This window comes from Netta rufina (assembly GCF_964035555.1).
Source record: "Netta rufina genome assembly, chromosome: 5".
NCBI lineage: Eukaryota > Metazoa > Chordata > Aves > Anseriformes > Anatidae > Netta > Netta rufina.
The window spans coordinates 931,214-947,034 of NC_140128.1; the positions used below are offsets into that span (position 1 = coordinate 931,214).

At 43.1% G+C, this 15,821-nt stretch overlaps 1 protein-coding gene across 5 annotated transcripts in view; it reads right to left on the bottom strand.

Annotated features, from left to right (window-relative positions):
- TEAD1 (TEA domain transcription factor 1) overlaps positions 1 to 15,821 on the bottom strand; it is a 159,509-nt gene that overhangs the window by 12,572 nt on the left and 131,116 nt on the right. For all 5 annotated transcript variants that reach the window (XM_084287053.1, XM_084287051.1, XM_084287052.1 and 2 more), the window contains one exon: positions 7,018 to 7,191. In XM_084287053.1, coding sequence (XP_084143179.1) covers positions 7,018 to 7,191 — 174 coding nt within the window. The remainder of the gene's footprint in view (positions 1 to 7,017; positions 7,192 to 15,821) is intronic.

Below are 15,821 nucleotides of genomic sequence, written 5' to 3' on the forward strand. Positions count from 1 at the left end.
ATGTAAGAACAGAAAGAAAACAAAAAGGCAGTAGCCACAATTGTGTGTGTGTAAATGAAGGGCACAAAGAATCTCTGCACCTTTTAAGACTGCTGGAGGCACATGGAGATAAATTCGGGGTGGGGAGGAGGAGACCACAGGCGCAAGCCATTTCTGAACACTGATTACATGGGTAAATTGTTTGTTCTAGTGTATCACAAAGAGAAGGAGCATTATTTTTCATGCTACAGCTGTTTTGAATAAGAATAGGAATAAACTTAACCATCCTCCTCATGTTACTTACCACTAATTATGGCATATATTTACATCTATAAAACAGTGAAATTTTGGGGGACATAATTTAATGCCCCTTTATTGTGTAGATTCCTTTATTTCCAACCCACATTTGAAATTCAAAAATGTTTAGGACTTCAAAGCATCTTTAAAAGCTTTCCCTAATTATAATATGCATTACTTTCTAAAACTCCTAGTTTGCATTGCTGATTCCTGCAAATAGAGGCATTCATTTTAAACATCAATTAATATCATCCATGCATCTTCTCAGATGAGTTTTGGCCTTTATTTTAGAGTTGCACTGGGTTGCACTAAGCATTCCTCAGTTTGGAGACTAGTTCAAGCTCCTGCAAACACACACAAAAAAAAAAAATAAGCCAGCAGCTCAGATCAGTGGAAAACCTGAAAGCCCAATATTAATTTGTATCAACTGCCTTTTTTTTTTTTTTTTTTCCTACCATTTCACTAGTTAGAAAACATCCTTCCTCCTTTTAGATGTATTTGCTGCCCATGTCTCTTTCTGTAGCTACAGAAGTCAGAGTTCAGGTGTGGCACAGAGCATGTGTCAGTGTCAAGATACACAAAATCCACAGCCACACTATGGAAAGGTGTGTCCACACCAGCACTAAGGATGCCAACAGAGGCATGGAGCCTGCTGTGTGGGTACTGAAGCTGACAGAGAAGTCAAGCAGAAACAGAATCTTGCCTCAGAACTTGCAATCAGAGCACAAAGCAAAACATGAGAGAAAAATAATTAGCTAAAACAGAAGATGAATTTAGTCTAGGCTGTATCAGACAGCTACTCATTGCTGAATTAATGTTAAAAGTGCTCTTAGTAGCAAAAAGTAGTCGCCAAGCTACAATAGACAGGGGTAAGTTACGAGGAGTCCTAGAAGTCCTAGAGCAATTCCCTTGCTGGAGTTGACGGAGATGTGTGCCCTAATAACAGCTGAGTCAAATGTCTTTATTGGAGATGTGTACCACAACTTTCATGCAAGAGAAAACAGAGAGCTGGGGGGTAGAGTGCTGGGCAGTTGGCATCTGGGGCCAAGAAGGCAAGGCCAGCAATAATGTTTTATTTTGGGATAAGGCTGGAGGTGTGATCCAGCATTGACTTTTTTACTCTTTCAAGAGTGTAAGTATAATAGTGCTAGATAATTTATGGATAGTAGCAGATAAGCATTAGAAACAGAATAAGCATTAGAAACAGCACTGGTTAACCACTCATACAGTGGTATGAGTGGAAGGTTAACCATTGAAAGAAACCAACAGAGGCAATGTGTTGATTTAGCTTTTAGATAGGCTGATGAGAAAGTCAAAGACCAGAAAACTTTGAGGGCTTTTCACAAGCCACACAAAACAGTTCAGGCACAAACTAACCAACAGGTACGTTGACCTCACTCAGATTAAGATCAGATGGCACAAATTACACCTATTTGTTTTACATAGATTGGGATTATTTTGTTAGTGACAATGTTAATGAAGCAGGATTGTGCATTCAACCTGCACCCAGACAAAGGTTTCATCTCCAGATACTCTGAAACCTTGTCTGAATTCCTTGTCAGTGTTCTAGGAGATAACTTCTACATTTATTTAAGAGCACTTATTTTGATTTTAGTTTTATACCTCTGTAATCTCCAGTTTCATATCATCGTGTCACATAAATTTCCTGTGCCATACTGTAGCTATGTTGTTGCTTGTTTAATCATTGTACTGAGTGCATAAAATGGTAAGTAAAAGCCCGTCTCTCAGGTGACGTCTTTCCCTGCACTGGTTCCTAGTGACTGCCTGGGATAAACAGAAGACGATTTACTGCACTCAAGGTACAAGACAAGGACCTGGAAATTGCTTAGCAGGGCTGTGTGGTTGGTTATGGGATAGTGTAAATAGAGAAGACTCTTCCTTTTATACCTTCTGCACAGGTAGGTAGGAGGAGGTCCCAAGTGTGGGATGAAGCATACCCACTCCCAGCACCCGGCTGTATCTCACAGGAGATACAACTGGAATGAATCATTAAACCTTTGCAAAGCTGAAGAGCTTTGCTCTGTATTCAATACCTGTAATACTTTGCAAAGTCAACTCCACAGTTGCCAAATGTCTTCTTGCAAGATCTCAGACCTTTCACTTTGTAAAAGGTGTGAACCTTTTTACCTTTATCACAAGGAGAACTGAAAGGCACATGTGCTGCTGAGAAGCCTTGAGTAGAATTACATGGGAAAGAGCAAGAAGAATATTCTTTCCAGTTACCAGAGCTAAACTACTTTCTGCCTTGGTCATCCTCAGTGCGAGTGTTCCTTTCTGGTCTTTCTGTTTCCCAGCCTTCTTTTGCACACTAGATTTCATGACAAAACAGAATATCCTTTTTGCCATCTCCAAGGACATGCCAACTTCTCTTTAAATCTGTTTACAGGCTCACCATCCCTTCTGGCATCAAACCCTCACCTTTGCTTTTACATTTCCATATGCAGCAACATCTGACTGCTTCCTGCTGTAACCTTCAACTCCTTTTACTCAGTCCCTGGTTTTCTTCGCTGAGTCCCCTTGCAGTGCTTTCCCACTGTAGTGGGTTTACGTGGCAAGGTTTTGGTAGCAGGGGGCCATAGGGGTGGTTTCTGTGAGAAAGATCTAGAAGCTGCCCCATGTTTGGGAAGGGCCCCGTTGTTTTCCAGAGCTGAGCCAATAAGCGATGTTGTTTTGCGCCTCTGTGAGAGCATATTTAAGATGGAAAAAAACGCTGCACCACACAGCAGCCGGGAGAGTGAAGGGAGTGAGAAACAGCCTTGCAGGTGCCAAGGTCAGTGTAGAAGGAGGGGGAGAGGTGCTCCAGGCGCCGGAGCAGAAGTCCCCTGCGGCCTGTGGTGAGGACCATGGTGAAGCAGGATGTCCCCCTGCAGCCCATGGAGTACCGCGGTGGAGCAGGGTTCCACGCTGCAGCCCGTGGAGGAGACCACGGTGGAGCAGGTGGCCCTGCACCGACAGAGGCTGCCGCCTGTGGAAGACCCCTGCCGGAGCAGATTCTGGGCCGGACCTGTAGCTTGTGGAGAGGAGCCCACGCAGGAGCAGGTGACCCGGCAGGAGCTGCTGCCCGTGGGGGAGCCAGGTTGGAGCAGTTTTCTCCTGAGGGATGGACCCCGTGGTACGGACCCATATCTGGAGCAGTTCTGGAAGAGCTGCTGCCTGTGGGAAGCCCACGCTGGATCAGTTCATCAAGGACTGCATCCCGTGGGTGGGACCCCACAGCACAGGGGATGAGAGTGACCGAGAAGGAGCGGCAGAGAAGAAGTGCTGTAGACTGACCATAACCCCCATTCCCCTGTTCCCCTGCGCCGCTCGGGGGGAGGAGGTGGAAGAGAGTGGATGGGGGGGAGGTGCTTTTGGTTTCTTTCCTTTGTTTCTCACTTCTCTAGCTTGTTAGTAATGAGCAATAAATCTTACTATCTTCTTATGCTGCGTCTGTTTTGCCTGTTACAATAATTATTGCGTGATTTTCTTGTCCTTATCTCATCCCTTGAGCCCTTTTCACATATTTTCTCCCCATTCCTCTTTGAGGAGGGGGAGTGAGAGAGCGGCTGTGGTGGAGCTCGGCTGCCCACTCAAGTGGAACCACGACACCCACCTGTACTTATTTACCCAACACAAATTCCTATTCCTCTTTTACTCACATTACAATCAAATTCCACCAAAACCTGGAGTGTCACTGGACACTGATTGCTAGGGTGCACTCAGTAGCTTACAGTGCTGAGCAAACTACCAATGGTTAAATGGTAATAAAGGGAGGAGACAATAAACATGATGGAAAGGAAGACACAGTTAAATACAGGGTGAGGGAGGATATTGTGAAGAAGTAAAGCAATGAACAGAACCTGGGAGAAGTTGAATGTTCATAGTAAGAGGAGGTAGTGTATGGTACAGAGGGAGTGGATACTGCTTCAGAAGTGGATACTGAATTTAAAAGAAAGGACAAACTCTGTAAGTTTAACCTGTTTTCTCATTAATAAACTGGAAGTTACTAAAAGGATCAAAAAGACTGCCAACAACCTTTGCCAGCTTTACACTGGTAATAGACTGTTTTAGAACAGTTTCTCAAGGCTTCCCAGAAAAATGGCAAGTGTCCTTTTTTTTTTTTTTTTCCTTGAATAAATGTCCCATTGGGATGAAAGAAATTAAGAGAAGGACAGTGAGCTGACAGTTTGGGATCTAATTCTCATGACTAATTAGAGAGCCATTTTCTATTTTTCCTATATATATATATATTTCTAGCTGTGTGGGCAACTGGTGTGAAGTCTATTTCTAGAGAAGCATTCATCATGACTCTTGCTGCTCCCAAACACTGCCTCTGTCACGCTCCCTCTGCTTGTGCATGCTCAAAGAGAAAGAAAATCCACTAGCCTATTTTAAGGCCATGGCTTAGGAAGGCATTCCTACCACATTTCTAATGTGTATGTCAGAAGGATGTTAGCACTGTATGTTTTTTAATCTCTAAGTTAACACAACACAAAATTGTATTAAAAGACCATTAAGTTGGAAGGCACGGTGAGATTAGGAAATGTTAGATTGAAGTTGTCTGCACATCCTGACTGCTGAACTGTATCATGATGTAGTCTTTAGCTACACAACTGCACACTCGCCCACTGAGCAACTATGCACTATTTCGCTTTATTTGCATCATTCAGTGTAGCCCAGTCTCTGTTTCCTGCACACTACTCAAAAATCTGTGCTGAACACAGAATTATTAATTTGATAAAGGTTTTCTTCATGGCGTTATCTTTTTTCTTAAGAAATGTCAGTGAGCTTCATTTTTCAATGACCACCTGAAGTGAAGGGATGGCATCACCCCCAGATTACAGCTGGGGAACTGAGGCAAGAGGGTTAAAGAGGTGCACTGCTTGTAGGATATCAAGTAAAGAAGGCTAGTACTTAAATAAAGTCATAAGCACATCACAGACATTAATGATCCAAAGAAGCTCTCTGCTGGCTTTGGACACATCTCTTTGGGCATTCAGCACAGCTGAAAATCAGTTTCCACACGGCAAAGAAGCAGAACATAAAATACATCAGTGAATGCAACACAGATCTCTGCTGTTTCTGTATCTAATGTAGTCTACAGCTTGTCATTCTCTGTGAGCTGAGAACAGGCAGGCAAGGTGAGGTTCATTTTGCCAGTGGGTTTCACAAGTACTTATTATGCAAAGTGTATTGGTGAGGGTCCTTGGTTCAAGCCCAAGAATTTCAAGGAAAGGTACTATGTGGTTATAGACACTTACCTCCAAGCTCTGTTTCTCTGCAGCCAGATTTCTTGTGCCCTTATGCTTGTCCAATTCCCAGCTCTTGCATACTTGTCTCTGTGCCTTCAGTCCTACATTCTCCCAGAGGCTTCTTATCCCAAATGCTCCCTCTTCCTACTCCCTACCTCTTTTTGACCCTATGTTCTCACCTGCCTTGGCTTCTGGTTTCTGTTGTGCTTGTTTCTAGTTCTCCACTGTGTGCTGTTTCTGGTCTCTTTGTTCAGCCAGCCCTCAAGCACTCATTCTACAGCTCCCATTCCCAATTTTAAGCCCCATGAATTTCTCAGTAGATTTCTTTCACAGTCCAGCACAGCTCCTGCTCAGTGGTTTATCTCTTCTGCATCCAGATTTGAGAAAAGAGAAACTCATTCTCAGTTCCCATATCTGGTGCCACAGAAACTTGGCAAGATGTGAATTCTGGGATATGTACAAGTTGGACCACACAGATAAACTTTCACTGAAAACGATAAACACCAGGAAACCTAATCATAACCAGTGCTTCCAGATCAACCTTTTCTGGTTTCAGCATCAACCTCTCCACTCTGTAATTAGTCCCTACATATTACCCCTCTCACTGAGGCTTTAAAAGTTAAATTTAAAATATTTAGCTGATAACTGCCAGTATGAAAAAGAGTATATCACAAAAAGGTCCCTAGCAAATCCATGAGTAGAAAAAGTTTCAGTGGAAACATAAGGTCCAGCTTGGAGATTTGACAATCCTCTTGGATGAACCTGTAACGTCACCACCGTGTGGTTTTGCAAGTGCAACAAAGGAGATCTGATGTATAGATGAAAATCATCAGAACTGCATCACATATTGTCCAACATCTCAGCCTTCCATTCAATTTTTTTTCTGCTCCTGGTTGCAACTCATATGAATAGATAATAACTTTTGGAGCAGAGTCCCATGGCTCACTAACAAATAGGCAAGGGGAAAACAGATGTGCTCCAGCAACCAAAAAAAAATTGCTAAAAAAAATCGTGGAACCCTCCCAAGCATGTGATCCTACTGCACATTTGGTTCAATTCCTACTTGGTCCTGTCTGTGAAAGTGTGGGCTGATCTCAGGTCTGATACTTGTATTATTTGCATTTGGCAAGAGTTCAACATTTGAAACACTAAAAAGCAGTCTTGCTTCCGCTGCTTCTCTGGTTGGTCTTGGACCACTAGATGGCAGCTCCCCATTTACAAACAAGGGCTCTCTTTACCTGTTTGTTCCTGCCCAGCAGCTGTGTCAAGCACAGTTGAGGCACGCATCTGCCCTTGCATGTTTTCTGCAACACAGATGTCTTGTGGAGCTGCCAACCAGAGTGGCTTTGGGCCAGTGACCTACCAGGATATACAGCTTTGCACTTTTAAATGACAACAGAAGAAATTTTCATGAGCACCCCTACTGGTGCTACATACTAAACCCAGACCTTATTGATAAGAGAGGTTCTCCATGTTACATCTTACTCACCCAGAATTTTACAAGGAAGAAAGCGTTTTGGGGCCCCTTCCCAAACAATTCCTTTAGACCGCCTTTCTTTTCAGGAAATTTGTCATATATCTGACGAATGTCCACCGATTCAAGCAATGGATCACTGTAAGAATGGTTGGCGTGTCCAATGTGTACGAAGAGGTGTTTATTGTACTGCAAGAAAGAAACAGGAAAATCAGTGCTGTACAAAGAGAACAGAGGTTTATTAAGCCACGGGTCTGCGTGTGTTCCTGCAGAAGGTCGCATGCTTTGATGGATTAAATGACTTGCACATTACCTCTGAGATTATGATTTTCTGCAATATGATTTCCACGAACAACTGTAGTGACTGTGGAATAGCCCCTTGTGAGCAAGGGTCAACATCAAAAAACTTGTGTCTCTACTGCAAACCACAGAACATAGGTAACTTCAAGGGAGTAATTTACAATGAGAGACCCAGCGGCAGCAAGGCGATAAAGTGCCCTTTCGCAGAGCGTAGTAAGATGGATATGCTTTAGAGGAAGCCTGTTTCTGCCTCTTCAAGCCATGCCTTTTAATTTCCCGTATCCTGAGCCTAGATTTCTGGTAGTGCCACATATCCTGCACCTATACCTTACCTGTTTGTCTACTAAAAAAAACCAACAAACCTCTATCTATAGCATATGCTAACAGCACTTAACAAAAAAGGGAAGGGAGTTTCTTTTAACCCAAGAATGACAGTAATGAGAAGGCCAGTCAGTCTGTGTTGCTGTTACTATAGAAGTGGACGTTCCTGTATGCCCTCCAGTATTTTCACCCATGTAATATTAAAGAGCCAACCTTTACCACTTCCCTCAGGAGTGAGCTCCACTGACAACTATCTGTGCCAAAATGCATTCTGCTTCCATTTCCCTATTTCTTAGCTTCATCCCACTGCACCTCATTATAATCACAGGAATCACCTCAGCACCTTTTCCTGTTTGGGGGCAAATCCTTGGCCTAGTGGAGTCCAACACGGTTGTAGGGGCTGCCATTTCCCCAAGATGAGAGCACCTTTTAGCACCTAAAATGCAAATGGGAGATGAACCACGAAGCCCCTCCACATGTCAACCAGCAGCTCCCAGCATCACACAAGCAGATTGAAAAAGCTCGAGAGAGCCATGACTAAACATTGGAGCTTTTACCCATGCAGATCACAAAACATTTTGCTAACTCAATTAAAGGAAAACTGATATGCAGTCAATGAACACTAGAAAACCCTGTCATATTGAACAGATGCTATATATAAGGGACAACTCCCAACTGGTAAGCACAAATAAAATATTTAAAACCCCAAAGCAGACCTCATTTAAGCTATTTTGTTTACAATATACCTGCTGAATGAACAAATTGAAATGACAAATCTAAATTAATTGGACATCCACTTAGGGTCTTCCTTTGGTGTAAGCAGAGTCTTCCCTAGCAGATGTCCAAAACTCTGGGGACAACAAATAGACTAGTAAGATTTCTGTACTTAGGAAATTAAATTGAAATCTATTTAAAAATAATCTAGCACAGTGAAAGAATCAGGGAACACTCGACCCTGTTTGTAGCCAATGATGAAATACGGTCTGTGCTTTTTACATGGTTGTATTTATTTTTTCATTTTGTGGAAGGAAAAAAGAAAGTATAACACTGTGTAAAGGTGTTTGCAAAAGCAAGCCTCAAGTTCAATTCATCACATATGTGAACACCAGTTGCACGGACTTTCCTCTTTCAAAATAATGTCATCCAAGCTTCTTCTGTGCACAAGCAGAAAACTAAGCCTGTACTTAGGGCATGTTGAGCCTAAAAGGGACAGAACTAGTCCAAAGAAGCTTCTACCATGAGAAGGAAAGTGTGTATGGCAGAGATATAAATATATGGGCAGGACTGAATATGCCCATGAATGCGGGAACAAGTCTAGCTTGTGAACCGATCATTTATACAGGGATACTGGAAATCAGTGACCTGGTTGCTAACCACGAATGATTATGATAACAGTGACTGTGGTCAGATTTAGCATTTTAGTTTACGCAGTAGTGGCAAAAATGGATTTAGGAGACATTTTAACTTGGGAAAAAAAAAAAAAAGCAAACATATGAAAAGTATCATGGCTACAACTTTTTTTTTTTTTTTTGACACCATTGTCACATATTTAGCTTGCAGTACTGTGACTAAATGATGAAAAGTCATGCTGGACGCTTCTTATGTTTCTTGCTGCCTACTGACAAACTTAGATCTCAGTAAAATGCATTGGTATCCCATATACCTGGGAGCTGCCACGAAACCACAAAACAGACTCCAGGAACCTGCTCGTGTTGTTCGTCTAGGCTAGCCAAGAGCAAAATGCAGGCAAACAGGGCATGCCCTGTGTCACATGACATGGTCATTGATGGAAGCCTTGGTGTGGTCAGGTGAACATCTCTCAGCTTCCCGAGGAGAATGATGAGAATTCTCCTGGTGGGGGTAAGCAATTCAGCCTTCCCTCATAAAAATTAAACCAAAACATTTTCCTTCCCCTGCAAACCTTTAATGTGCCTCAGAGTGCTCCCTCTGGGGATGTGAGATGCTCCAGACCATCTCTGCTCTCCCTTGTTCAGAACAAGGGCTGAAAAAACATCCCCACAACAAACTACCAGGTTATTACTTATTTTGAGATTGTTTTCTCTCAGTCTTCTCTGCTGGAGTTGCTCCAGCTTGTACAAATAAAGCCGCTTTTATTGGAACAGAACTGAGATCTCAGGTTCTCCTGTGCCCAGGCAAGTGTCCTCCCCCGGAAGGTGTCTCTCTCTCTCTCTCAGGCCCGAATGTCGCTGCAGAGTGAATCAGGAAGAGCAAGCAGCATTGGCAAGTATAAATTCCCAAGGTAATTCACATGTTGTACCTTATGCCGTACACCAGGAAAATGTATGATTTTCTCGGTATCCAAACTCCAGTAAAAGCAATCACGTTTATAGGAACACAGAGCATATCAAGAAGTCTTTATGCTGTTTTAATATAAGAGCAGCATAAAAAAAATCAGCTGTAAAGCTACCACAGTTGTCTGCTGAGCTTACCAAAGTACCAGATGCTGCTGCAGCAAAATTTCTGAACAGGTACAGTAGGACAGGGGGTATGACATCACCTGACAACATTCTTAGGATGGAAATGTTTATTTTGATATCGCTATGTGTGATTATTTTCTCCTTACGTTGCTACAATTCCTATACTAAGTACAATCATTACTAACCTAATTAGATATAGCACATCTCTACAAACTAATAAATGATAATATATTAAGAGCAGGGTAAAAGGGTACTGAAATGATCCTTGTAGTTCTCATACAAACTCATTTCATGACAGATATTTATGTGAAAACAGAAGCAAATAAGCTAAGCTGTATGCCTATATTTTTGAGCCCATTTGTGTTTGAAAATCTTAAAAACTCATTATTGTCAGAATTCACTGTTGTTTTAGACTGTGTATTGCCATCACTGAAGTATATTAGGTGCTGAGGAATTTACTCATGCCATAGCATTTCAAGGATTTCTGTTGGGCATTGGGGCAATAATGTGCTTTAGCCGCTGTAAACCACCATAGGTCAAATCCTGTATTTTCTGAAGATAAAAACTACATAAAAATGTACAAAGAACATTTCCAGCTACTTTGTCTTCAGTGTCTGCATTACACAACATGCCCTGGAGATGGCCGCCTCTTACTGAGCTCCCTTCCTTAAAAAATTCTAACTATCCAAAGAATGCAGTAAAGCCATGAAATATGACTGTTTTCAAATAATACCACAAAAAAAGTCCACTTAGGAATTTAAAAGAACCAAGACAAATTGCCAATGGCAGGGGATGCATGCATTTAAGCTGGAGCAGAACAAAGACAAATCACCTACATTTGTTTTATTAGCCCGTGTATATTTCTGTAACAGCTCCTCGCAAATTTTGCACTTATATTCTAAGGCAACAGCCATTCTGGTCTGTGAAATGAAGATTTGCAAATTGCTACAGCTCTCTCCTCTGCTGCATCCTGCACTTCCCTACACACATGGAGCTAATGCCAAACCTGTAGAGGAACAAGTTTTATTAAACTGTGACTGAGGTGCAGACAGCAGTGAAGACAACTCTTCCATGCCCTGGCACAGGTGAGCTGGGCATGCAGAGGTGCTGGGACGCTCACTCCCTTGCTGCTCCTGTCTCTTGGGGCTATGAGGCCCTACAAAACCACCGTGAGCAGCATACATAGGGCAAGTTGCTCCCCAAGCCCCGCTGAGGCTGGGTGCCAGGGATGAGGAGCAGGGTGGAAGGCAGGTGGCCTAAGGTGGACCAAGTCCCTCAGCGAGGACTCCTGCTGGGCTGACCCATTCATGAGCACAGGATGCCTGCTGCACCCAGGGGCACAGCATTACTTACCCACAACGCACAGGCGCGTTCCTGGGACTCATACCTGCAGCAGCTGGCTGCTGTGACCACCCCTTTGCTCACCCTGTTGCAGCATGCACTCGTGGGGTGGTCGAGTGGGATGGGGACATGGCTGCCATGCCCACCCCACGTGGCCTAACAGCACCTTGCTCACTGGGCTATGCTGCAGCTCAGCCCAGATACCCAGGGGAGGGCAGACGGGCAGCTTGAGCTGAGAGAAAATGACACTGCTCAAGTGCCAGGCCCTGGGCAGTGGTTCTGGTCCATTTCTGTAAAAGCATGCTGCTGCCTGTGAAGCAACTGTACTTTTGGAGGAAGAAGGAACCAGGTGGGACAGACTGATTAAAAAACAGTCACCGGTACATCAGCAGTCTATGTGCTACTGTATAACTTATACCCTACCCAGACACAGCACTGCTGTCTGTCTGAATCGTGTAAACTTCCTGCTGATGGAAGAAAATCACAGTTGTTCTGCCAACAATTTTTCTTATTTCTACCAAAACACTAGTAACTGACTATTTCATTGCCATTGCTGTTGTCCTCCACTGAAGCAGACTGGGACTTGCATTTATAATACTCTACTACTGTACCTGAAATCCTTACCAATTCTGTTGTAAAGGTTTCAACATTTCCATGAGAAATGTCAGTTGACCACCCTGTGCTTGTATGTGAAGATACAACTGCACAGTCTCCCTAGTTTTTCAGAGACATCCACCCATTCAGTCGCCTGTCTAGATCTGCTCTGGGATAGATTTAGGAATGTGCTGTGAAAGATCTTGGACAATTTTATAGTTGCAGAAAAGGGGAGGTAGGAGCTAAGTGAGGCAGAAAGCTGCAGAAGAGGCAGGGCACTCCCCAGCCCTAACAGATTAATGTTGCCCAGCAGTTCCCAGCCACTGCCACTGGAGTCCCAGTGTGGAACTGGGACTTGCTGGTTGGGCAAGGTGCTCGTGTTTTCATCAGCTTTTCTGCAGCAGTAGAGATGCATCCTTCAGTTCTGGACTGCTTGATTTGAGACCCCATGGTCCCAATTGCAGAAGTGCTGAGTGCTCAGATGGGAAAATTATGCCTGAATATAGGAAGCTCTCAATAACGCTATTGGAAAAATCAGGCTCATGACAAAGCAAAGTGGACCCTCAAAATCAGTGGCCCATTCATTCTTTTGCACCTGAACTTCTTGGTTTGTCAGATGTAAGCAATAGTACGCCTTCGTCTAAAAATTACTGCACTAATACAGCTGTGAAACGCAAATGGGGGAAATTATTAATTCTGTTTGGAGGAGTTCAGACAGTGCTCAGCAAGCAGGGCACAGGGCCACACATTTCAACAGAAGAAAACAAACTGCTGAATAGATGCATATCAAAGAAGGGCCATTACATCTGCACTGAATGAAGGAGGAAAAAACCAACATGGGAACATGTAATTAAATTCTGCACTGCAGAGCAGCCGCATGAGGACACTTCCCAACTTCTTTTCAATTTTGGGGAACTGCTAGGGAAGGAGCAGGGAGCAGGGTGGACACCAATGCAGCCAGGTGCAATGCCAGGGCAAGTGCAAGGGTGGAGGTGAGGGGCTCAGCGTGCAGGCAGGGCAGCCTGTGGGAATGCTGTGCCCTCCTGCAGGGCACATTCGTGCAACCTTAAAGTTCCCTGGACCAGCCCAGGGCCCAGGCAGCCTCGTGCAGCTAATGTCTCAGCTCCTTTCACCTCCCAGGCTTGGGGCAAGTGTGGTGGGCAGGGCTGGGGAGTGGCCATGGCGTGGGGCCCGGCAGAGAGTGCTCACAGCACTGCTGCCACTGCTCCTCTGCGCTTCTTCCTAACCAGCAATTTTTATTTTGCTGGGAAGTTTTCAGCAGCAGCAGTGGTGGATTTTGAGAAAGGAAGTGAATACAGTCAGGCTCCCACACTCCTTCCACACATCCTCAGTGCTTAATGCGAGCAGACTTCAGTCCCTCCGCCCACTGCATGCATTTTCAACCTAGCGCCCTCCCTTGGAGCACTGGGGTTGGTGAGCTGGCCTGGGCCACCCAGCACTTCTCCGTGAGGTCCTCTGGGAATGGCACCAGCGGGGAGCACTGCTGCAATGCTGCAGTTTCGAGTCTGGAGTCTCTGTCAGTACTGGACCCCCCTAAAGTGGTTTACTGGCACTTCTAAACATACACACCTAAGGATGAACGCTTTCCAGGGTTTGACATTCACTACCCAGGGACACTGTGCAGTTCCCCAGCACTGCAAAAGAAATGACCCTTGCATTTTTTTTTAAATTCTTCAGATTTTAGATTTAAATGACCTACAATCTTGAATCTGCCACTCCAAGTCATTCATGCAAGTGTGGCTTTGCTTCCTCTTCCTTTGCAGCACAAAGATGCTAACCAAGGCTTCCTTATGGCTGAAAAGCTGAATTGCTCATGGGGAATAAAGAAGGGATAAAAAATGCTTTTAACAATTGATACTGTTAAAAAATGGAGGGTTTCTTTTGAAAAGATAGTTTTTGAAAATATCACTTTTGAAAAGATCACTTTTCGTCACTTAGGTGGTTTGATTAACTTTGGTGAATTTTACTGCATTTGGCTAATGATGGCAGGCTGTTTTTATGGCCCTTTCACAATTGCTTTCACTTTCTGGTTCTCAGGCACAATTCTCTCTGGACTCACAAAGCCATTTTACAACAACAATAAAACCTGAATTAAAACATAAAGAATATTTTATTTCTTTACCACTTTTCAAAACACATTTTGAAATTTGGACTTAACACAATGTGAAAGCATGGTTAGGTAGGTTAATACTGAAAAGGCCCATCAGCTGTGTTCTTTACAGGACTAAGATATTTAAGATATAAAGCTGTCTGAAATGCTTGTACTCAAATGCAGCAGTAAGAGTGTGAAACCTCTAAGAGGGAGAGAGAAAAAGGGCTTTTTTTTGTTGTTGGGTGGTGGCAAGGTTGTGTTTGTTTGTTTGTTTGTTTTTTTCCTGATGGAAAAGCAGGATTTAAGGCATTTAGAAGAAATTGGAGTTATTATCTTTTTAGTGTTAGTCTTTGAATGTTGTAGCTACTTGTGTAACAGGTAATTGCCTAGATCCCTTCTAATCTGCTTGCATGCTCAGTTTGTATTTGTTGGGGAACATGGGAATATTTCTTTTAAGCATTTGTCCTGAAATTTCACAGTACTAATACAGTAAAAATGGGAAGCCCCTATTAAATAAAGCCTGCCTTGAAAGTAACAGATTGGTATATAAATTTGTTAATTGATTGAAAATATAGTTATATAGGATTGGCAATAATGAAAGGTAACTAAAAGGAAGGAACACTGGTGCTTGGATGTAGAAGGGCAGCTTCTAAGCACCATTTAAGAACTGTGATTGAGCACTAAATGCCACAAATGGAAAATACAGCTTGACATTTGTAAATTGAATTGATTTTCATGTAAGAGGAGCAGTAATTTTACCCATCCTTTACTGCAGAATCAGTATTCCAAGATTTTGCAACTGTGCCATCTTATGTCTTTCCAGATCCACTGCCATGCAGAGTTACAGTGAGGGGTGCTTATTATTTCCTTTCTGTATTTTTTTCTTTTGTAAATGGAGCAATTTTGTGGCTAGGCAAGGGAAAGAAGTCAACAGCCCTCAAAAAGTGAGAGGACTCTACAGAACACATTTCTGACCCACCAGAATGCCCACTCTAAATTAACATAACTGCCTGACATTGAGGGGCTTTTTGTACTTTTAAACACCAATTGCCATTGGAAGAACCGCAGAAATGTTTAATGTCCCACTCCTACAATGAATTCTCTGTCGGTGGACCTTTATGTCCATGCACAGCCCCATTGAATTTGCAGGGAGTCAGCACGTGCAGACAGACCTCAATTTCTAATCGCTGTACAGGAATCTAAGCTGCAAGGGGCCTCCCAGGGTCATTGAGTCCTGGCCCTAGGTACCATGTCAAAAGTAACCTCTTTCAATGAACTTCCAGGTTACATTTTAAAGTGGAATCGGTCTTTTTGCCCTCACTACTATCAGGCTTTCTGGCCTGACTGTGGGTTAGAGAAAGGAGGAATTGTCTTTTTCTTAATAAAATGTTGGAAATGCATTTGATCAAAATAATACTTTGTGTCACTTCCTGTTTAAAGTCAGAAGTGTAATGAACATATGTCCATCTTTCTTCAGAAGACAAATGAGAATGCTTTTTTCATGTTCATGTCAGCAAAGGCACAAAGGTGTACAGGAGATGCAGTGACCACAGCATGTATAAACAGCTTCGTACACACATTGTGTGAAACATGCTTCTTGCTTGGCTTGCTGATTTTATTATTTAAAAAGTAATGGAAAAAATCCATTCTACGCTGTGCAAAACTTCCATGCAATAAAATGTTTCACTGACACAAAGATGTGTAGAACTACA